Below are 24,850 nucleotides of genomic sequence, written 5' to 3'. Positions count from 1 at the left end.
CAAATTCGCAATTAATTTGTACACATATTAAATGATGTTTGGATATTATAGAACACAACAGAGTTTTTAATGGCACTAAATGTATTTTACTCACACAAACATATAAGGCTTTGTCTAAAAAGAACGGCAAATGATGATTGCTCTCTCTCTCCCTTTCTGTCTTTCTCGCTCTCCAACTGCAACTGCATATGCATTACTCAACACAAGCTCTTTTTTTTGTGAGCAACGGGATCAAACTGAAAACCGCGAAACTTTTAAAAGCTCAATCATACATGTGATCAATGGAGAGAGCTTAAGCTCAACTCAGAGCATTTAAGCTTCGGTTTCGTTTCGCTGTCCACCTTCAATTCTCGAGTGTATTCCCTGTCAACTGCTTCGGTTTTTTTTTTTTGCTAATGAGCGTCGGCAATTCGCCGAGAGCCTCAGGTGTTTCCCCCGACTTGCTGTTGTTCGCTGTGATGCCATTCATTGTCTTGCGTGTGTTTCTAGTTGTGTTAATCGCATTTCCATGCGTTGCTGTCGGCTCTGTCGTCCGGGGCCCTGTCAGCTGTCGCCGCTCTTTTGATGAATCACAGGCCTGGCCAAACAGCTAAAAATACTTGCGTACACATAGAAAATGCAAAATTCATGGCCGCTGATCCGTGGAATGCGGTGAAGGTGGCTCCACATCTACAGCACAAACTGAGGCAAATGAGCCAACATTTTGGTGACGCTTACGCTGATGCGCGGAATTTGCAAAGTGAGGCGGGTGGCGCGGCGGATTTGTTTAAGTTCAAGCGCCGCTTGAGTTACGCAAATATTTGAAATCTGGTAACCAGGCAACGTTCCGTTGCGGTCTGTGACTCAGAAAAACCATTGCAGATCCACATTTAGCGGTCAGCGAAGCGGCGTCAGGTGGCCAGGCGACACTCAAACATGTGGATGTAGCATGTGTATACACATATGTAAGTACAGTTGCGGTCAAAATAATAGTAGTGCTTCTTGATAAAAATATGACTCATTTTATGGTCGATTAATAAAATCGAGACTTTTTCAAAAGGTTCAATGTGGAGCAATTCTGCAAAGATAAAAATCTTTGGTTTCTCATCTGAGAATGTTGTGTTTAAATAACATTTTAAGTATTTGTGTGCACTGCTATTATTTTGACCGCTGCTGTATCTATGTAGAAAGTTTGGGTGAGTTGAATGCGGAGTGGATCCCAAACACAGGTCATTTCAAAGGGCAAACGATGCAGCATAAGCATATTTTATTTAAAAACGCTCACAATTTCAACTTCCTTTTTATTTGGTCTTAAATACTTTAGTCTCTGTGAAAAACTTGGAGTATATTGAAATAAAAGCCGGAAGATGCGAAATCGGAATACAACATTTTTGCAATTTCCAAATAACCGTTATGATGTAATAAATTCGTATATGACGTTATATTAAACGTTACGCCATCTATTCTTATTGATCATACAATGATGAGATAACCGTAAGTTAAAATCAATTTGAATTTAGCTGCACTTTGTGTTAAGATAATGCGAATGTGGCCTAGACAAAAGCGTCTTAAGACGTGGCTTAAGCGGGCTCGTTTGTCTGCGGCTGTCTGTGCCCCACTGCGCACTTCCCCTTCTCTCTCTCTATCTCCCTGTCTGCCTGCCTGTCCGTCTGTCCGTCTTTCATTCTGTCTTCCTTAGTTTGGGGCCCATGTTATTGCATTCATGTGCAACTAATCGACATATGCAGGTTTATTGGTTTCGGCATCGCCCCGCTGTTGTGCGGTGCTGTGGCAATTACGTCGCTTTTGCATTTCCCATTTGATGATGTGGTCAGCCGGGCAAGGCAACAAACAGGCAGCAGGCAGCTAGCCAAAGCCGCAACTTGGCTATGCGGTTGCAAATGCGCCGTTAGAGCAGACCAAAGCAGAGCAAAGGAGACCAGAGCAGAGCAGCGCAGAGGAGAGGAGAGCAGGGCAGGGCAAGGTTGGTTTGAGAACAGCATGTGGTCACCTGGATAGCAAATACTTGTGCATAAATAATCTACAGTGGTCGAAGTTGTATCCAAATTAAATTGTTGCCTTGAATTCACAATTCGAAAATGTAAGACTTTTTTTTGTAAATTAAATCTTAAATTAATACAAGCACATGGCAAAACTTGTAAAAATTTGCAAGTTTGAATTGTCGAATTAGTCAGCATCCACTGCACCTATGTATGTATCTATATCCGATATGCATGCTTAAACCGCTCCGTGCAATATTGTCGTGAGTTGTGCAGCTTTATTGTACTAAACACATTCAACGATGGACAATTATTTATTAAACAAGCAAATGGGCATAGATAGAAAGAGAGCGCCAAGGAAATAGGAAGAGAGCGAGAGAGCGAGAGCGAGAGATATATATATAACGGTGACTTGGGCAAAACAAAAGAGTGAAGAGATGAAATGACATTGGGAACGGATGATGATGATGAATGAAGGCTGATAATAGAAGAAGCCGAATAAGAAGAAGAAGAAGAAGAAGGAAAAGAAGAGAAGAAGGGAGAAGAGAGCTCACAATTAATTCGAAAAGGAAATGCAAAGTGAACTGAACTTCAAGTGGAATTTTTCATTTGACAGATATGATGAATGCTTTTGCTCTTGAAAACAAATTATTAATCAATGCAAATTACAATGTACATATATCCAATATACATACATGTATGTAAACACACATATATAGTAAAGTAATTACTTAGAATTTGTAATCATTGCAATTAGATTTATGACCATTTCTATAATACGCCATGCCATAATGCTAAATAAGTCTCTAGTGGAAATGTTTGTTTCTTTATTTGAAAAATATACTGTTGGGTTATGGGAATTTCTGCTCGTTTCAAAAAACCATATTTTTGGTATAATTTGTATATATAATTTATATGTAAAATATTTGAGCAATATTTAGTTATGTCTACAATTTTTACTATAAATGAGAACTTTGCTTTCATTTATAAATGAACAAATTAAATATATGTGTATATATATATATAAATATATATGTTAAAATTTTAAATGGAAATTGAAAGCCGAACATATTCTATGTATAGCAATTCTCAAGCCGAATTGTAGCCTTAACCTAGGATGAAATAAGTAAAGTCAACTCTTAGCCGGCTGTAGTAACTCAGATTTCCTGGGGGCAAGTGGGTCTGTCTTCTAGGGCCTGTGGCACGCCTCTGCAAAAAGTTACTGCTTGGTAAACCAAACTTTGTTGAAAGTTGAACGGCGACTGTTACTGGGCATAGCAATTGAAATGGGAAGTGGGAAAAGGGAAATGGGAAATTTGGTTTGGCAATGGGTGTTGGGGATTCGGATGTTTGATAGTTTCAAGGCAAGGGGTTTGAATTTTTTTGTATATATTTGTTTTTTTCTATTTTTTCTTTTGGGGCAAAGTAAAACGTGTCTGTCTGTGGCGCCGGCAGCTGGTCGCTGCTATCTGCAGCTGCGATTTATTAACAGTTAGCTGCCGTTGTTATTTTAGTTGTTAGAGTTGTTCCTGTTGTTGTTGCATTTCGCAGCTAGCCGAAAATTTATGGGCTGCAGCCACATGATGAATGTTTCTGATAATAATATTTTGTTATTGCTTTTTGCCTTAAGCACTCTTTTTATTTCCTCTATATGTATTCTATATATATATATCTTTTTTTTCTTGCTGTTGCAGTTGCCTTTGGCTGCGTTTTGTTGCCAGAAAATATTTTTTTAAGTCAACATGGAGCCTTAAGTCTCAAGGCCTTGCCCGCAAGATGGCATCAGAGGGACGGAAAAAGTGCTAAAGGGGGGCAGGAGTGTGGAAGGGAGGGAAAGGAGGGGGAGGGGAGGAGCGCTAAACTTGCCTCCTGCTGTTAACTTAAAACAAGCATCAGCCAAAGTAATAAACCAAAGGTTGCCATAAAAAATTTGGCAGTAAATTTTACTGGCTACACACAACAACACTCGGCATAATGTATTTATATATATACATATATATTATATATATATATCCGACAGGATTGTGTCTAGAAAAACTTTAAGAACGCTTACGTGCATTCAGGAATATTCCCTAAGGGCAACATCTGGAATTGCACACATACAGGACATGTATATACATACATATATATATTTATTTGTATATATATGTATATATATATGTGTGTATGTATATATACATATATTGAGACCAGTGCTAAAGAAATCTTTGTTCTTTAAGTGTCGTTAAAAAACTGTTGGAGGCACTTAAACATAATTTCTACGAAATGTTTATACCCTTGCAGAGGGTATTAAAAGCATCGAAGGAGACGACTCCGACTGCGAATTAGTCGCTCAGTTTTTAATGAAACTTGGAATACATGCATCTCTGTGCTGCAGGTAGTACATATGTCGATGCCTGCCGGATCGATGGAATATATCACTTGGCTGCCCTAGCGACAATCGCTCGAAAGATGAGTTCTTTTTTTAACAACTTTTTTTCAGCGTGATTTAGATAGTGGTTCTTTCTTGTTTTAAGTACGACACTCTTCATTTATTTGTGAATCTTTTTTGTGCTGTATATTTTAGTTAGAAAATTTGGATGGTTTAAATTTAATACCAATATAGTAAATGGTATATAGTATATAGTAACACGCTTCAAAAATGGGAGAAAAATATTTGGACCACGCCTAGTCCCAGCCACAAAAAAAAGGCAAAAGACTAGATCTCCTATAATTTAAGAGCTAAAGTTGTCAAAATAACAAAAATATTAATCAAAATATAAATATTAAAAGTGATATGAATATTAAATTTTATTTTAAATTTAATTATTTTTTGCATTTTGTATTAAACTATTAAGGAAAAATCAATAAATAAATAAAAGGAAGGTGCCATAAAATATAATTAAATTTCTAAGCTGGCGCTTAAATTGCAATATAAATTTTAATTGACTGTCTTTTGCTATAATTAAGTTAAATTGTATTTTAATAGTCCGGTTACTTGGACTCATTTTCATGGGTTTTTTTTATTTACTAATTTACTGTCGATTTAAAATTCGAATCGATTTGACTTCCATCCAAATGTTTTCTTGTAAAAACCACAAACATTAAACATTTTTAATGTAAAATGAAGCAATTTGCATTAAAGATTGAACTAAGTTGCGAACTAAATATGATGTAGATCGTGCCATATGGGTTGTAGCTAGTGGCATGTGGGATATCGGCGTAATTAGCCATTATATACGCCGTGTATTGGGCTCATTGCATATGCAAATTGCAGTCGATTGGTTTCGCATTACGTAATTAATAATTCAATGAAAATGTGCATGTCAATCACTCGCATGTAAGAAACAACTTTTATTCTGTTGTGGCTTGATGCGAATTTCAAATAAAAATGCTAACCACTTCAGATACCCTGTTCACATGTAATTGGGTATAGTTATGCTGCTTGCAGTGTCACTTTGAATTGCTAAAATACAGATTCAACTATTGAGATTGAGAAAAACGATTATCATTAGCCGGTTTTAATTTGATTTTAGCTGGCAACAAAATATTTTCAAAAACAACTTTTCGTTTTACACAAATTGTCGCTTTGAAAACTATATCTTACAGTTCTTACTGTGGTCCGACCAGGACATTTCAATAAGATTGCTTTCAAGCTAAGGGATCAAGAATATATACACCCTATGGAGAGACTTCTCCATCAATGCGTCTTGAAAACTTTAAAATCAAAATATCCAATTTGATACAATTTGATGGGATAATATTATATATATAATCAATAACTCTGTGCAGAACCAGTTTAATCAAGTTAATGCCGACTAATTTTTGAACTTGGTTATTATTTCTACTTTCTGATAATAAACACAAAAGTTATTTACATGTATCGATTGGATATTTGGTCTTGTATATATATATATATATTTATTTTGCTATATAATTTAATGCAATTGGACATTAGTTGTTTAAGAGAATAGTTATAGGGTATGCGCTGGTCGAGTTATAGTGAATCTTGTCGCGTGGGTGGGCCTATATTGGCTGAGAGCTCTCTAATTATAGCTAGTTAGTCGACGTTCTCAATGGAGCCTATTTGCTCGTTGCTCGAATCAATAAATTTTACAGTTGAACGCACAGGTGGCGCTTGGCTTTGGGTGGTGCAGCGGTGTGGCTGTGGTGCAGGCACATCAATTTGGCAGCAGCGAGCTTAATGGGTCTTTTGTTAACTTTTCTGTATATGTGTGTGTGTGTGTGTGTCTGTGTCTGTGTTTGTGTGTGAAATGAACATAATTCCATAAATGTTTGCGGGGCACTGTTGCTGCCTTGCAACCCCGTCAACCCATCCACAGCAGCAGCAGCAGCAGCAGCGGCAGCTGCTGCACCTGACTGCAACCCTTTTGTGGCAAGCAAGCAAGTCAAGCAACAACAATTGCAGATGCTTCCTTCAGCTCAACTAATAGATATGTCTGTGTATTTGTTGTATATATACATATATATTTATTTATATATATATATATATATATATATATATATATATTTATATAACCCACCCTTGCTCGTTAAAAATCACTTAAAATTCCATCATCATAAATTTGTCAAAAAATTTGTTTACACTGATGCGCTGCTTTAACGTGTTACTACCCGGCACCCACCCACCCCCTGGAATCAGTGGATTAGTTATGACATCTGCTCTTATTTGCTTTATGGTCTCGCGCTATCGAATTATATTTTATAATGGTTGTAAACAAATATTTCGGATTACCGCCGCATTCGTAATTATAAACTTTTGCTGATTATAAAAGAATAAATTTCATTCAATTTTTTTTTGATTAATCAAGTCAATAAACATTTTCGGGTCAATATAGTCAAATATGAACAAAGCGAAAAGCATTAATACAAATTTGGTAAATACTGATTTGTATGTTAAGTCATTAACTAATTTAAGTGACTCAGATTATCTAATCCAATAAATAACACTTCTTCAGTGTGGTTATTGCACCTGAATGTGAGGCGACGCCGTCGACATAATTTTGTCATCGAACTCCGTATGGGATTTGTGATTGAAAGTGTTTCTGGCACTGCGATTGGTTATCCACCAAGAGCCCAGTCACAATTTGCATATCCATAACCAAAGCAATCCCAATCAAATCCCATCGCCCATCCCCCATCCGCCATCCTTCATCTCCGTGGAGACGCATACAGAACCCTCGCAAATGTTTACATAACATGGACCACTGTAGCTGTTGCAGTCGGAGTTGCGCCCCAACTCTCTATTTGCCTGCCTCTAGACGCTACCCTGTAGTCTGGGCCATTGAGATGTGTCATGAACACTCATAACTCAATACGAATTCAAGTGTTTTTTATTTTTTATATACTTCGATATACCCTTCGATATACATAGTTTTCAAACACGACAGCTGTGAATTTCTACCTTAAGTCGATTATAATAATAATTTATAATTTCATGCAAGAGATAAGATATTTTCAATACCATTATTTATGCAGCATCTTATAAGCAATTAGTTAATGAGCTAAAATAAAATCAAGTCGTGAAGCGAAAATGGTTTATCCTTGTCCTTGTTTCGTACTCGTCGAATAAATTTAACGCTCCTGCATCTCCTGTCTGTAGTCCATAGTCCGTTGTCTTTAGCCTATTGTCTGTTGTCTGTTGTCTGTGGCTCTGAGCTTGTAGGTGTGATGTTTGCACTACACTCAACTGGCCTGGCCTGGCTTTACTATACCCTTGTATAAAGTACTTTAATTTTGTTTTCAGATTTGCAGAAAAACGACGTCTACGCAAGGCATATCCATCCTTGATCAGCAGCACTAACTGAGTTGATATAGCCATTTCAGTCCGTCTCTGATACACGTGTCATGTGGAATAATCAATTCCAAGCCAGACATAAAACTGGAATCATCATAAAAATATTTGTGTAAATGGTAAAATATTCCAAAATATTTATTTAAGGCGAAGCTTTGTTTGTTCAAAAAAAGGAAAAGAATTTAATTTAATGTGAACTAAAAATAGTCCACACTTTAATAAGTAAAAACTCAAAATTCAATTCAAAATTAAAATTACGAATTGAATTACACAAAACTCAAGCAGAGAAATTAAACTCAAAACTTAAGATTAAATAAAAATAGTAAAAACGTTAAGAAATAAAGGGTATGTAGTCTTCGGTGTGCCTAAGATAAATGTTTTTTCTTGTTTTACTTTCCTTTGGTGATGCTGTTGCTTTGCTTTTCAGTTTTACGGCCACCGTGTTTGCTTTACTTGGATCGGGCATAAAGCATGGCCGGGACTTATCCCTTGGTCCTGAGCAAAGAAGGCGCAGACGTCGGCATTGTTTGGGTTACGGGTTACGGGCTAGAGGACGTACTGCACCACTTGCCGTAAAATAGAGACGGGACACCAAGCGGCAACTACAACAACATCGCTGACGCTGCTGCTATTAACATTTGCGTTGACATCCTTTGGGCTGCGTTTTTCTCTTTATTTTTCTTTACTTTACTTTTTTTTATTATTTTTTGAGTGTGTATATTTCTTCTTTTTTTTACACTTTCATATTGCTTAGCCGTTTTCCCAACTCAATTTTTTTATATACGAGACATTTTCATTTAACTTGAATTTTTTTTAAGGCGCTTGAAAGCCTGGTTAGTATTTCTAATAACATTGATCAATATTATGTCCGCTTTGGAAAAGAATGTAGATTTTTTATTTTTTTATGACTTCTTTTTTAATTTACAAAAAAAAAAAAATGGAAAGGGATGCTATTCAAATTATAAATTTATTTAAATTTTCCTTTGTAGTCGCTTTAGCGCTGTTTGTTTATTAATTACATTTATAATACTATGGTTTATGAGTTGTGAGTTTTATTTTGTAAAAAAAAGTAGTACAAAATGTAATAATTTCATTTTCAAATGTGTAAAATCAAAATAAAAAAAATACCCAATAATCATGTTAATATTGTTTTATATTAGTACATAATGGCAAATTTGAGTTATAACAACAATTAAAAGTCGATTAGCGGTCAGAATAGGCAAATTACAGTTTGATTCAGTTTTCAATGGCAGTGGAATCAGCAAAGGCGATCAGATAGAGTACCGGAATGGATCTGCGAGCGGTCTACGCCTGTCTCTACGTAATCACCACGATTGCCATTGGCGCGTTGGGTGACTATGTGGTGCTTGTGGATCATTTTGATTTCGAGCCAGTGGATCGCGAATTGATCGTCTCGAACAGTGCCTTCATTGAGCAGGAGGGTAATCGCAGCTATATCTCTGGTCATTTGCAGCTGGGAAGAACCCTCAACGAGATAATCATGCTCACTTCAATGGACATATCTCGTCCCCGGCTGCCACGTGTCCGTCTCTTTGACACAAAGCTCGATTTGTGCGCATTTCTAAATAACGCCTATCGCAGCAAATTTGTGAGACATTTTTATAAGAGATTCGTTAACTTTGTTAATATTCAACCCACTTGTCCGATCCAAGCGGTGAGTATTCATTTGCATGCGATCTTCTCATAGGGGTACTCAAACTCTTCGGACTGCAATTAGCACATCAATTATAGCCTAACACGCAGCTATCTGGATGAAAGCGTTCTGCCTGAATTACTGCCCGCCTGCAGTTATTTCCTGAAGGTGGAAATTCGCAACAGGACCAGCCGTTTCGCAATCATTCACTTGTCGGGCTATATTCGACCGGTAGTCGTTAGGACCACAACTCCGAAGCATCAAACTTTTTAAATCGTAAATTTGTCAACTACTAAATAAAATCAAAGCATAAATGTATTATGAAAAGTTATATATGCTAATAAAAAGATATGTTTTCGCTCACCAAAAGAAAGTGTCTAAGAACCAGCTCGATTATATTGAAAAGTTATGTTTGGTATGCTTGCTTACAAGAAAAAGTGGCTAAGTATCAGTCAATATAAGAAAAAGTATCTGAGCACCAGTTGAAAAGAGCTTATAGGGTATAGTAGAACAGACAGAAATTCAGGTCATTCACAAAACTAGATATGCAAAACCCACATTTTTGGGAGCAAAAATATATAAAAATATGTTTTCTACATTTTAGAAAAATTTGAGCTGGGATTGAAAAAAGAAAAATCCCAAAGTAAAGCGATTATCTCAAATTCAGTGCAAGTTGTTTTACTGGGTGTAAAGCTCTATAGCCATTATAGATACAGATACCAAAATGAATCCAATTCGGTGATAATCTAATATTGTTGAATAAACCAATTGACTTTAGTGCAATTTGAAAATCATTTCAGCTATCAACACTCATTACACTCTAATAGTAAGTAATTATGAACTGTTTTGTGTACAGCGAACACTTCCAGTTCAGTTTTACGCAATGGCTTATTGGCTCTGGTTTTCGCTCTGTTTGGGGTTGCCACACTTTCTGCAGGTGGATGCCAAAATTAAGGAGCGTACCTTTCGCTTATATGTCACCGAATTCACTCCGCAAGCAGTGCAAATGGATCTTTTTGATGTGCTTAACTGTAAAGTAACAGAGTTCCGCATTGTTAACTGCAATATGACTTTGACCCGCAATGTTGATCAAGTGGAGAGTAGGGTAAACTTAGACATCATAAGCCCCAGTAATAAGACAACGCGTTTTTTGAATTTACGTATTGATGGCTGTCAATTTTTCAATATCATCCATAAGAATCGTTGGTTTCAAATTATTTCAAAGAGTTTACAAAAAAAAATTCATGGAAACCCACAATGTCCGGTAATAGCAGTAAGTAAATATTCCAACAGTCTGATTAAAATCAGATATACAATCATTTCACAATAATTAGAGTCTTTTTTTTTTGGCAGCACTTCAATTATTCGATTAACGACTGGACTCTGGAGGCAACTAATTTTCCCACTTATATGCCCAAATATCAAATGCATATTACGATCAACTATTTTACCCACAATGCATTAATTGCAAACTTGATCGTGAAGTGTAAATTACAAACTTAGTGTTAAACTGCCTCTCGAAATTTATATGTAGCAAAATATATGTTTGTCAAGGGCAATTAATTGAAAATACAAAATGAAATAAAAAGTAGATTTCTTTTTATTATAATTGATATCAATTATTTTTAACTTGAGCCATTTCAAATTATATATTACCCGGCAAGCCAAAACAACGCAATTTTCACATATGAAACAAGTGAGAATGCTGTAGTTGAGTGAGCTCGACTACGATTTAGAACACAGCTCTAAAACTGACAATTTATTCATCTTAAATCTAACATGTAATTCATTCAATTTACAATTTTAAATTATTATAGTTTTATTTTTGAAATTATTTCATTTTAATTTTTTCTTTCACTTAAATTTAAAACTAATTAATTGATTATGTAACTTTAATTCATTTAGTTTGACATTTTTATGTATTATAACCATTTATTTTAATTATGCACTCTGTTTTGTACACATTAAATAGATAAATAAAATTAAAAGTTGTTGTTATCGAAAATATACTCTTATCGATATCCCAGTATCGATAAGCAGGGCGAGCTATCGATAAAATGAAATAAGCATCCATCTATCTCATATCGTCTCTTCTTTGTCAACTGTAATGCCCTTTTTCTCAACTTTATTTTTACAGGGTAAACTATTTTGAATAATCGACATATTGAATCTCTTCGACAAATAATTATTATTTTATGTTACAAATATATTAATGCACATATTATGGCTGGTAATAATAACCCAATTTAGGCACTCGACTGTCATCTTTCACCATGGTTGGTTGGCTGGGGATTTGGATCTGTTGGCAGTGGATACTCTTATCACTAGTTGGGGCTGCAGCGCTAAACCGAAACTTTCGCTTTTTAGTGAGCCATTTTTCCCTGAAACCCATAGATTGCCTTTTCCTGGATTGATCCGGAATCTCTCAATAAGAATCTCTCAAATAGAAAAGAATATAAATTTCTGGAGATTCAATAATGTTACATACTGTTGCACAAATTCGCTATCCTCTATTTAAATATTGAACATAGAGAATAAAACTAAATTCCGAGAAGCAAGCGATTAAAATAATGCAACCATCGACTGCCTTGATTTAACAATACACCAATATAAATAATTCTATTTAACTCGTGCTATTCCAATTTGACTATGGATCATTTGGTTGTTGGCTTCCCTTCAGACATGTCTGTCTATCTCTGGTTGCTACTGATAAGCATTGGTGTTGTTTCGGAGGAGCGTAACTTTAAATTCATAATCGATAGGCTTACTGTTAGGCATTGGGAGCCTGAGATTGTCGAGGAGCTCAACTACTCTCTGATTCAATTAAATAATCGGAGTTATATCAGTGCTAATTTGCTGCTAAAACGTGATATTGATAAGATTGTAGTGAACACGACTTTGGACGGCTGCACTATGGACAACAGAAAGATCCGGCTGTTCAAGTTGCAAACGGATGTGTGCATTTTTCTAGCAAATATCCATAAGAACCGTCTTTTGAATATATTCGCAAAAAGTTTGAATAAGCATACTGCCGGACAGTTAACGTGTCCATTGAAAGGGGTGAGCAAAGTAATTAAATTAATTCTTCCATCTTAAATGATTATTTCATTTGTTTTCGGCAGAAATTTAACTACACGCTGAATAATTGGTATTTGGACGAACTGGACTTTCCCACTTATGTGCCAGCTGGCACCTTTCAAGCAAATACGGAATTTTTTGTGGACACGAAAAAAACAATTTACGTAATGGTACGTGGCAGAGTGCTCCACTAGCTGAAATACAGAAAAATTAAATTTAAAAAAAAAATACATTACACGTAATAGCAAAAACACGGGGTGATTGTAAAGCTAATAGTTCCATTCTATTTGAGCATTTAAATAAACATAATTGCTAAGTAATTTAGATTGCATTCCAAACAAAGCCTATTTATATTTATTCATTTATGTTTTCAGTATAATCCACACGACCAGCAGTTGTGTTCTATTTTATGTCATTTTTGAAAAACAAAGCACAACAAACGACAAACATTCAAAATCCTTTTCAGTTATTAACTTCTTTAAGTATTTATGAAATTCAAACCACAAAAAACGATCTTTGTGAAATAAAGTATTGACTGACAATAAGCTGACTGCTCTGCGTACAATGCTCTCGAAACATATGTTGAGTAAGTAAATATTCCAACAGTCTGATTAAAATCAGATATACAATCATTTTAAAATAAATGGAGTCTTTTTTTTGGCAGCACTTCAATTATTCGATTAACGACTGGACTCTGGAGGCAACTAATTTTCCCACTTATATGCCCAAATATCAAATGCATCTTACGATCAACTATTTTACCCACAATGCATTAATTGCAAACTTGATCGTGAAGTGTAAATTACAAACTTAGTGTTAAACTGCCTCTCGAAATTTATATCTAGCAAAATATATGTTTGTCAAGGGCAATTAATTGAAAATACAAAATGAAATAAAAAGTAGATTTGAGCCATTTCAAATTATATACTACCAGATCTTAAGCCAACAATTAGAAGTTAAGCTATTGTAATGGCTGGTTGGCTTTTATCCCATTCCCATTAGTGGATGGCAAGCCGAAACAACGCAATTTTCACATATGAAACAAGTGAGAAAGCTGTAGTTGAGTGAGCTCGACTACGATATACCCTGAACACAGCTTGACAATTTATTCATTTTATTTTTTAAACTATTTTATTTTAATTTTTTCTTTCACTTAAATTTAAAACTAATTAATTGATTATGTAACTTTAATTCATTTAGTTTGACATTTTTATGTATTATAACCTTTTTATTTAAAATATGCACTCTATCGATGAAATAAGCATCCACATCCATCTATCTCATATCGTCTCTTCTTTGTCAACTGTAATGCCCTTTTTCTCAACTTTATTTTTACAGGGTAAACTATTTTGAATAATCGACATATTGAATCTCTTCGACAAATAATTATTATTTTATGTTACAAATATACTAATGCACATATTATGGCTGGTAATAATAACCCAATTTAAGCACTCGACTGTCATCTTTCACCATGGTTGGTTGGCTGGGGATTTGGATCTGTTGGCAGTGGATACTCTTCCCACTAGTTGGGGCTGCAGCGCTAAACCGAAACTTTCGCTTCTTTGTGAGCCATTTTTCCCTGAAACCCATGGATGCGGATCTGTTTGAAGGTGTCAATGCGGAGGTGATGAATGGCAATACTATCACCAGCTATATAATATTTAAACGGAATGTCGACCAGTTCGAATTGGATACATCCTTCGACATGCTGAAGCCCAACAATCAGAAATTGCGTCTTTTTCAAAATCGCTTTGATGGTTGTCAATTTCTAAATACCAATCATAAGAATCGTCTATTTAATATGTTTATTAAAAGTCTCAAGCAAAGCAGTAATACCATATTGAGATGTCCATTAAAATCGGTAGGTATTTTTTTGGAAATGTGAACTGAAATTGATTACTTTCTGCATTTTACTTGAAGCATTTCAACTACACCATCACCAAGATGCATTTAAATGAGACGGATTTTCCCCAATATGTGCCCGAGTGTGACTTCCAGGGTCTAACTAAATTTTACATACGCAACAAATTTGTTTTTCGTATGTTCATGAAGGGTAGAGTTGAGTATAAAAATTGAGTTGTATTTTTGTTCATTACTGAATAAATGATTTCTCATAACTGATTTCATTTTATATATCGTGGATAAGTTCGTTGAAAATAACATACAATTTATTATTTTATATAATTTTCTTAAATGAAAGCTTTAAAATACGAAAAAATAAATAACAAACTTGATGAGGGTCGGAGATGTTATAGAAATTGTAAACCATTTGTAACGCGATTTTAATTGTCTCCTTATCTGAATATTATGGGTCTCGGTATTTTTAAAATAGCTTGCTAATAATTTGTTTGTAAATAAATAAAAAGCTGGGCAACAGCAGATTCAATTGGCATTTTAAGCTCCTCAAAGGATCTATCATCATTCCTGGTTCACCATATTATTTATAGATACTTTTCATTATATGAGTAATCTGGATTTGATAGTCATATAATCGAAAGTCACTTTCCTTTAGCAACTTGGATAAAGTGCATAATAATTATGTATTAGAAATATTACTAGGAAAAATAAATATTTTAAATGGTCAAAATGTTTATGTATTATTTAGATTGCCTTTTCCTGGATTGATCCGGAATCTCTCAATAAGAATCTCTCAAATAGAAAAGAATATAAATTTCTAGAGATTCAATAATGCCAGCTCCTACATGTTACATACTGTTGCACAAATTCGCTATCCTCTATTTAAATATTGAACTTAGAGAATAAAACTAAATGCCGAGTAGTAAGCGATTAAAATAATGCAACCATCGACTGCCTTGATTTAACAATACACCAATATAATTAATGCTATTTAACTCATGCTATTCCAATTTGACTATGGATCATTTGGTTGTTGGCTTCCCTTCAGACATGTCTGTCTATCTCTGGTTGCTACTGATAAGCATTGGTGTTGTTTCGGAGGAGCGTAACTTTAAATTCATAATCGATAGGCTTACTGTTATGCATTGGGAGCCTGAGATTATCGAGGAGCTCAACTACTCTATGATTCAGTTAAATAATCGGAGTTATGTCAGTGGTAATTTGCAGCTAAAACGCGATATTGATAAGATTGTAGTGAACACGACTTTGGACTTCTGGAATATGGACAACAAAAAGACCCGGCTGTACAAGTTGCAAACGGATGCGTGCATTTTTCTAGCAAATATCCATAAGAACCGTCTTTTGAATATATTCGCAAAAAGTTTTGATAAGCATACTGCCGGACAGTTAAAGTGTCCATTGAAAGGGGTGAGCAAAGTAATTAAATTAATTCTTCCATCTTAAATGATTATTTCATTTGTTTTCGGCAGAAATTTAACTACACGCTGAATAATTGGTATTTGGACGAAATGGACTTTCCCGCTTATTTGCCAGCTGGAACCTTTCAAACAAATACGGAAATTTTAGTGGAAAAGAAAAAAACAATTTACGTAATGGTACGTGGCAGATTGCTCTTCTAGCTGAAATACAAAAAAAAATTATATAAAAAAAAAAATACATTACAAGTAATAGCACAAACACGGGGGTGATTGTAAAGTTCCATTCTATTTAAGCATTTAAATAAACATAATTGCTAAGTAATTTAGATTGCATTCCAAACAAAGCCTATTTATATTATTTATGTTCTCAGTATAATCCACACGACCGGCAGTTGTGTTCGATTTTATGGCATTTTTGAAAAACAAAGCACAACAAACGACAAACATTCAAAATCCTTTTCAGTTATTAACTTCTTTAAGTATTTATGAAATTCAAACCTTAAAAAACGATATTTGTGAAATAAAAAGTATTGACTGACAATAAGCTGACTGCTCTGCGTACAATGCTCTCTAAACTTGACTGAATGACAAAAAACTAAGTGCTATGCTGAGCAAACAAAGAAGAGGTCAATAAATTTGAGAGAATTTTGCCATACGAACAGGGAAATCGCAATTAGAGTTGATTTGATTGTTTCTCTCCGATAACATGGATAATAGCCCAAAATGTCATATTATTTTAATACATATGGTAATAATCGAATTTTTAATAATAAATACATATGTATGGAATTTTCAACAATTGATCACTGCATCACAAATTAGTAGTTTGGGAACAATAAATATGAACGTTTGCATTTTTGGTGCTGTGGCAGCATGGCTGTTCGGTTGTGTATTGGTCACCCTAGCGGCAACGGCAAGTTCCTTAAAAATATTGAATAAGTCGACGACACTTGGAGAAAATAAATTGAAAAAATATAATTTCTTTGACAGCCCAAGATTATCGCTGAGTTCACTAAGATTGAGTGCGAGAATCAGAACCCAACAATAATGCAGACACTCAATTGTCAAATCAATAAGACGGCCTCAAATCTGTCTTCTTTCCACATGAAGGCTGTAAGTGCCGAAGACCTGACTAATTTGGATGGGCTCTACATTTTGGCAATTAAGCGTGGCAATTCTTATTTCAATCATACTTCGATAAAGATGAATTACTGTGAGGCACTGCACAAGAGTTATAGAGAATTCACGATCAAAATGGTTTTTGAAGGGCTGCGTCACGTATCCAATTTTCCAGTGGATTGCCCATTTAAAAAGGTTGTGTTGATTGTGTCTGATTTGAAATAATTATTTCTATACTATGTTGCACATTGATATTGTATACTTGCAGAACGTTCCGTATTATATAAATGGATTTACATTCGATCCGAAGGCAATTCCATCATATATGTGTATTCGTTTATCCTTCAGAATGGACGCGAAAATCTTCTTCAATCGGAAAAATCTCTTTCGCATCCGAGTATATGGAGAAGTTAAACCAAATTAACGCTTAGAGATGCTTTAGCATTAATAAAAGATTTGAAAAACGAATAAATGGTAAATATTCGGAGTCACCATATTATCTCATACATATAGTACCTACTAATAAAGGTTAAGTGAGAGGTCTAAAAATAATGTTTATTTAATTGTTTTTTTTTTGTCGTTTTTAGTGCGCAACGTATAATTTTAAATGTATTAGAGAACGCTAAAATGTTCAAAACAAATGAAATGCGCACAATCCACTTCATTGGATGACAGACTGATAATCTATTGCAGACAATTAAGATAAACGTTAGCATTGGCTTTATTGGCCACACTGAACAAATAGAGAGAGAGAGAGAGAGAGAAAACTTTTCGATACAACTGAGAACGAACACTTAAATACACTTCTTTACTCGCACCGATTTCATATATTTTAAATAATAAAATTAAGAAATTTATATTAAAAATTGAAATTTCAATGTTTGATTAGTTCATTTCGCAAATGATAGATTCATTTACCGATCTTCCAAACAGTGCTTATAACGTATATTTCAGAGGGTCGTATTTAGACTCGATTTTTTTTGATTGAGTTTCAAGGAACATGAAGCAATTTAAACACGAAATATCACAGCTAAATTTTGCATATGTATTTATTTAGTGTGTGGCATTTTCTTATGATTTATGATAAATTCGCATGTCTGCATTACTTTTCATATATATTCTGTTGACATTTTCCAAACTGTTTACTACAGCTCCCTTTCCCTCACTCTCGCTGTCTCGCTGTCTCACTCTGTCTGTGGAAGGAACATGCGAGCATCGTTGTTAGCACATTTTCTTCTTCTTGTTTTTCATTTTTATTTTCTTTTTGTTGTTCTTGTTGTTGTTGTTGTTGTTGTTTTCTCTCTGTTGTGGAAAGCTGAAAAACTTGATTACACGTGCGCTAATTTAGTTGCACGCGAAAAACACACGCGTAATCAAAAACGGTTTGCTGGAGTACCACCACCCAACCTACGCCTCCCCCATTCCAGCACCACCCCCTACTATACTCGCTAGTAGCGAGTCCCACGAGCTTCAGACTGTAAACCCTTAACCCGTACGTTCATGTTTTAAATTGGAGTTCATGGCATGCCATGTTTTTCGCTGGTTCACCCCTGGGCGCTCAACAATTTAATTTATATGTTGTTCGAGTGTGTGTGTATGTGTGTGTTTGCGTGTGTGTGCGTGTATTTATTTTATATGCAATGGCAGCGCGCAAAAAAGTATGCAATAAATTTTTAATTTAAATCAAGCCTTCGCTCGCCACTCCCACTCCCACCCCAAACCACCCTAGCATATTAACGTGTTATTAACATTAGAGTGCAACACTCACCTGTCTCTGCCTGCTACTTGCCACTGACTTGAGGTTGAGTCTATTCAAGATGCTTGCCACTGAACATGACGCCGTCGTCTTCAGGCACTCACAATTTCAGAACAACTGCAAAAAGCGGTTAATAAAAACTATTTATTAATAATGATTAATAAAGAATGAAAAAAAGTATATATTAATTTTTGCCATAAACTTATTTGCGATGGTTGTTATACTTACTTAATATTCATACCTTTACTAAAACACTGAAACTGAATGTAGTTTTAGATATATATATTTATTTATTCTGTTGATAATATTATTTATCAACAGGCTATGTCATTCTTTAAAATTGTGACTTTATTTTCTATCCGAAAAATATTTGTATCGAAACAGATAAATCGATAAATAAAACAAACTTGATTTGCGCGGGATAAACGATAAGTTATCGTAGATTCCAAACTTGAAGTCTATAACTCTTATAAACTCTGAGGACGGACAAAAGAACGGACGAACGGAAGGACAGACATGGCTAGATCGACTCGCCTTTTGATATCGATCAAGAACAGAGTATATTTTTGTGCTTAGAGACTGAAAATACTTAATATTAATACAGTAATTTGATTTTAATTTAAATTGTTTATTTCAATATTTAAGCTAATTGGAATGCCAATGATATTTTTATTATAAGCTTGAAAATCTTTAGGTTGGAAAAACAAATACGTTTGGAACATTTTTATTTTACTAAGCTTTCAAAATTCAAAAAAAAAAAAATGATTTTTTTCTGTTAATTTTTAATAAAAAATTATTTTATTTGCCGACTCCTTATTGGAACTGAGACTGAAAGTGGGTCTGAAATGCTGGCATGTAGTTTCTTTGCTTTCGTTTCTGGCTAAATCACTAGAGAGGAAAAGATTGCATTGAATTGTCTTGAATTGTTTACTTTTTACAGATGACACATTCAACATTGACAGCCACAACAGAATGAGAGAGAGAGAATGGGTGGGGGATGGGGGAGTGGGCAATAGGGTTCAGTGGGTGCATATGTGCACTGAAGCAAACCACTGAGCTTTAATTACAATTAACCGCAAATGATGTTGCAACTGCGGTGACGTCTGACGGCTTTTGGCTAGCGGATAGCGGTCAACTTGCGGGGCTACAACAAAGAACAACAATTTACAATTGTGGTAAGAAAGACAATGCACGACTATCACACATGCTGCACATGCATCCATATTCTTTACATTGTTGACCATTATCAAATACAACCGGATAGAAGGCTTATCCTGGACATTCCCTTGCAGAGTAGTGTAAATTCTATTTCAGAGTTCGAATTGATTACATTTTTATTATCTATTTTTAATATTTGTTTAGTTAAAATTATTTTATTATTTGTAATCTACTGACTTCTAAATATTTCGCACTTTTTTTTATCGTTTTACTACAAAAAATTAACGATTCCAACAAATATTTAAAAAATAATCAATTGTTCGTTTTGAACAAATATTTTCATAAGTAGTCTATGCCTAAAACTTATCTCCCATCCGGTTGGTCCTATGGCAGCTATATGATAAAGGGGTACGATAATGATGAAATGTTTTATGATGAACTTAAAAATGTAGCCTTTAATGCATTGCAAACTTGAAAATAAAATTATAATATCCTCTACAATATAATGAGCAAGATTGATATAATTCTTATAATTACAATTTTTTGTTTTATTATATATGTATGTACAATAACTGCAAAGTCTGGAAAGTTATTCAATTCAATTTTATATACAACATTTTTTTATAGATACCCCAATTAAGTTTACGTATAAAATCATAATACTCGCATAAATTTTTAGTAAATAAGTAGAGAAATACCAATAAATAATATTAGCTATGTCAATGAATTGAAATTATAATTCAGAACACTTTGCAATGCATGCTACAAAATTGTTTTGAAATAATTCACAAACATAATTCAACCACAATTAACTTAATTCGACTGTGCTAATGGGAAATTAAACTCATAGCAATTATATTTATATATGTATTTATAAACATAGGGTATAAAACATATACACACACACACACACACACACACTCGCAAACATTTAAAATACTTTGCGAAATATTATGTTCCCCCCTCCGACAGCTGTCGCATTGAGTTTGGGTCAGTTTGGGCTGGCTGGGCTGGCATTCGAAGCGCGTCGACTTGACTCGGGGCATGCAATTAATTAAAAATACATGCAACGCTAAGAGGCACGGACAAATCCACCGTTGCCCACCATGCGACGACTGAATTATATAGGAATATGCGGCTTTAATTTGACCGCAAAGCACTCACTTCGGGGTTGGCATATCGAAGCACTTATATACTATGTATATTTTATATGTAACGAGTACCCTCTCAAGCAACGCTAAATGCATTAAACCACCTTAGCCTTAGTGGCAACCTTCCCCCCTCTCATTCTCTCTCTCTCTCTCTGTGTATCTTTCTCTCTCTCTCTCAGTCGCACTCTCGCTGATAGCCAGTGGTAAACAACGCTGTAGTAGAAAACAAATAGAAGAGCGCACAGAAACAACATCCACGCGAGGACATCAAATAAAGTTAGGCAAACAAGAGCATTAAGTGCATAGATGTTGTTCCTGCTCTCCACAACTAGAGTTCCTCCTCGCTCCTTGCTCCTTGCTGCTCGCTGCCCGTTTAGCTCCAGCTGATGCGACAGCAGCAACAACTTCATTAGGCAAGTGCTGCAGCCTGTTAGCCACGTCTTCAACTTGCTGCTATTGATTTCCTTTTTCGCTTTTCTAGCCATATTTCCATTAGGTGTATTCCCAATGCCATTTTTACTTATTTCTATACCCTGTCCACTGCTGCCTATGCAGACTGACCATACTGTCTGTCTGACTTTTTCTATTTTTCCAGCCATCTGCCTATTGAGCATATCAATATTATTATTATTTATATTGGAAGTGCTTAAAGTACTGTGATCTGTTAGATCTATTGAACCTATAGCTCCAATGAAACTTTATTTTCCATATTTTAAGAATGCTATTGACCAAAAGAGATTGGAGTATTAGATTGGAGTACTATATCATTGGATTGGAGTATTGGATTAGCTGGAACTAGCAGTCGAAAATTAAATTCTATTTTCATTTCTTAACATATCGGCATCTAACTGACCAATAATGAAATTTAACTACAATTCTGTGAATATGTGAATATCAGTCATTCAGCTACATTATATAGTAAGCCGGAATGAAGAACTATATCATACATCTATAATAGCAACTAGAGCTCGTAAATGAAGTTCCTAGCGTACTTTAATATTTATCTATGGTGTCATGAAAATCGGATAACAATATAACATATTTTATAAATGTGATAAAAAAAATTGAGTTGAAACAAAGTATTATTTTGAAGATCTCTTAAACAAACTCACACATCATCTGACGTCAGATTTGTACATAAAGTATTTTGTATTTTTATTTGAAGATTATACTCAGTATTTTTGTATTAATTATCTGATACTGAATGTCTTATTTAAATTTTATAATTATCTGCTGGTCAACTGCCAGTTGAAGTCTGCAGGGAAACTGTTAGTCGGAGACACTCGATTTGAGCACTCGTATTAGTTTTCCTCTATACGTTTTGTGTTATTCTTGTTTGATTTTATTTATTCTTTTTTTTGCTGTTCAGTATTTGCACCTGATGCTTATGCTTTGTCTTGCGGACACACCGTGCAGAGTGTCAAATGCCATTAAATGTCAACTAACGGCAGCAAAAGGAGCAAGTGGCGCCCAAGTGGCCAGCTAGCTGACTCCCGAGAGCCACGCGGAAAGGACAGCTCGTCTCCAGCTACTGATTGCCAGTAGAATAATATCTAGGAGGAGGAACGGGGGGCTCGGGGAAGGACTTAGTTGGGGGCAAGCGGAAATTTTACTTACCTTTGGCCGTGTCTATAGACAAGTGGCAAACGCTCTCACAATATTTTGATGGCTCTGACAGGTGAAAGCGATTGTGACAGACACACATATATATATGATATATATATATGTAGATATGTCGTTAAAAATGTATGCAGCTCATACAAATATACGATATTAAATGGCATGTGTTATGGGTGTGGCAAAGTCAACACAAGAAAACCTATCTAAATAGACCTAAAGTAGGTGTTCAAATATTATTAAGTATATGCTACCGAAAAAAAAGTACAATAAATAAAGCGAATAACAAAAGCGATGACTGTGCCAGGTAAACCCCAGCACATGCATTTAAACATATCTCAAGTGCGCCTATATATATATAAAGTTCATATAAGATATTTATATCTATCCCTTTTTTAACAGTCTTTCAGGCCATATTGACTTCTGCAGAAGCTGCAAAGGCAAAGCACACTGGAAAGCCCCTTTCAGTTACCAAAAAAAATTACAAAATCTAAAAACGCAACTGATTGAAACACTTTTGAAAATCTCGTTGTTTACCTTCAGGCTATATATATATATATACCAAATTAATGAATATAACTTCATATAAGAACATTTTTAATTATTAATCTTTTTGCAATAGCTAAACTTTGAAACAAATTTTCATATTTCATTATATTTTTTTATTCATTTTAGTTTTTTACACACAAAATCAAGCTATTTTTAATTTTGTATATACCGTTACGATTCGTATTAAATTTTTCCCTTCTATTCTAATTAATTTAATTTATTAACAGTCTTTCAAGCTATTTTGATGTTGAAAAGAGTGACGAAATCAAAAAATAAAAGTTCAGATATTTGAGAAATAATTTTTTTTTTTTAATTTGCAGCAGTTTATAAAAAAAATGAATTTAATTTTTCCATTTCTTGCGATTGCGATTCTTGTTAAATTTCAGCTTTTCTGGTCTGTCTGGCAATTTGGTTAGGTTGGGCCATGGCGTTGCCAAATTATGGCAATAATCATGATGATGGGTCAGGATAAAAATCTAGGAATTGTGGCAGCGTCTAATTGAATGCATGCTGGGCGTTCGAGTTGCTAAACTTTGTGGCATCCGCAGGGGCAGCAACTGAATTGCAGAGGGCGATGATAAACGAGCGAGTCGAGTCGGGTAGAGTCAAGTAATAGGAAACAAACAAGCATTAAGCCAAAAATATAGAGTATATATATATATATATGTGTATATCTAAACAAATGATATTTATGGCCTGCTGCCGGAGTGGGAGTCAAAGTGCCGAGGCAGGGGGCAGTCAAGAATTTTTGGCAACGCTTAGACGCCTCTGCAAGCCGTTTACTAAGCTTGGTTTATATTTATGTGCCCAGCCAAGAGAATAATCAGCAACACCTCATAAATTAACGAGGCGGCTGCTGTTGCTGCTGCTGCTGTTGCTGCTAAAAAATATTTTTAGCCGCTTTCAGCAAACAGCACCGCAACCCAATGAAACTTGGCCAGCAGGTCAGCAGCTGTTGAAGCAGTTAATAATAATATTTATGAAACGAACGCAGCACTAGGATATTCAAAAACGAATCGCCTGTTTTATAACAAAAACCAAACTAAGCAAGCAGCTATGTATATATATATACATATGTCTATATATTTATATATATATTTCAAACTTCACATCTCCAGCATTTATAGTCACTGAGGGTAAGCAACAAATGTGCAATTCAAAATGTAAAACCGGGGTGTGGATTGAAAGGATGTGTGCATCTGTGTGTGAGTGTGTGTCTGGAAGGGTATGGACTGTGTGTGGAAGGAGGAAGTGGTGCTGGGAGCAGCTTTAGGCTGAGTTGTTTTGCTTCAGCACCTTTCAGACACACAAACAGCAATCAGCTCAGGCAGACGAAATGGGGCGCAGGCGTTGGCTCCCAGTTTGAGCCATTCCGGCATCCTGGCTTTACCCATAGCAACAGCATTCTCGTTGCATACATCCCACACACACACACACAAACACACACACACACATAATGTACTGTGTGCGAGAAAATCAATAAAATGTGTTTTTATTTTTGTTGCTGCTCTGGGCAGAGATTTTTTTTGTTGCCAATGGCCAACAAATATAAATTTTCGTTGCACTTAAGCCCTTTAAATATTATCAATGGGCAAAGCAAAAAGATACGCACACAATTGTAGCAACAAATGTAGACAATGTGGCAGGTGTTGCCAAACCGGACAATGCTTTTGGGGGGGCATCAGCGAAATTGAAA

At 35.1% G+C, this 24,850-nt stretch overlaps 2 protein-coding genes and 1 long non-coding RNA gene across 3 annotated transcripts; all 3 read left to right on the top strand.

Annotated features, from left to right (window-relative positions):
- Positions 1–524: 524 nt before the first annotated feature.
- LOC116806055 lies at positions 525–8,556 on the top strand. Its single transcript, XR_004365509.1, has 3 exons — positions 525–944; positions 7,726–7,892; positions 8,201–8,556. It is a non-coding gene; the product is annotated as an uncharacterized LOC116806055 (long non-coding RNA).
- Positions 8,557–9,061: 505 nt separating this feature from the next.
- Positions 9,062–9,700, top strand: LOC6570042. Its single transcript, XM_001996310.1, has 2 exons — positions 9,062–9,448; positions 9,512–9,700. Exons 1-2 carry the CDS (start codon positions 9,062–9,064, stop codon positions 9,698–9,700), a joined length of 576 nt encoding a protein of 191 aa, XP_001996346.1.
- Positions 9,701–12,109: 2,409 nt separating this feature from the next.
- Positions 12,110–12,699, top strand: LOC6570043. Its single transcript, XM_001996311.1, has 2 exons — positions 12,110–12,487; positions 12,550–12,699. The coding sequence occupies exons 1-2, from the start codon at positions 12,110–12,112 to the stop codon at positions 12,697–12,699; spliced, it is 528 nt and encodes a 175-aa protein (XP_001996347.1).
- Positions 12,700–24,850: the final 12,151 nt, after the last annotated feature.

Source organism: Drosophila grimshawi, unplaced genomic scaffold, assembly GCF_018153295.1.
Source record: "Drosophila grimshawi isolate 15287-2541.00 unplaced genomic scaffold, ASM1815329v1 contig_1377, whole genome shotgun sequence".
NCBI classification, from domain to species: Eukaryota; Metazoa; Arthropoda; class Insecta; order Diptera; family Drosophilidae; genus Drosophila; species Drosophila grimshawi.
Note: the sequence above shows the minus strand (reverse complement) of the source record. Positions and strands in the feature narration are given on the sequence as shown.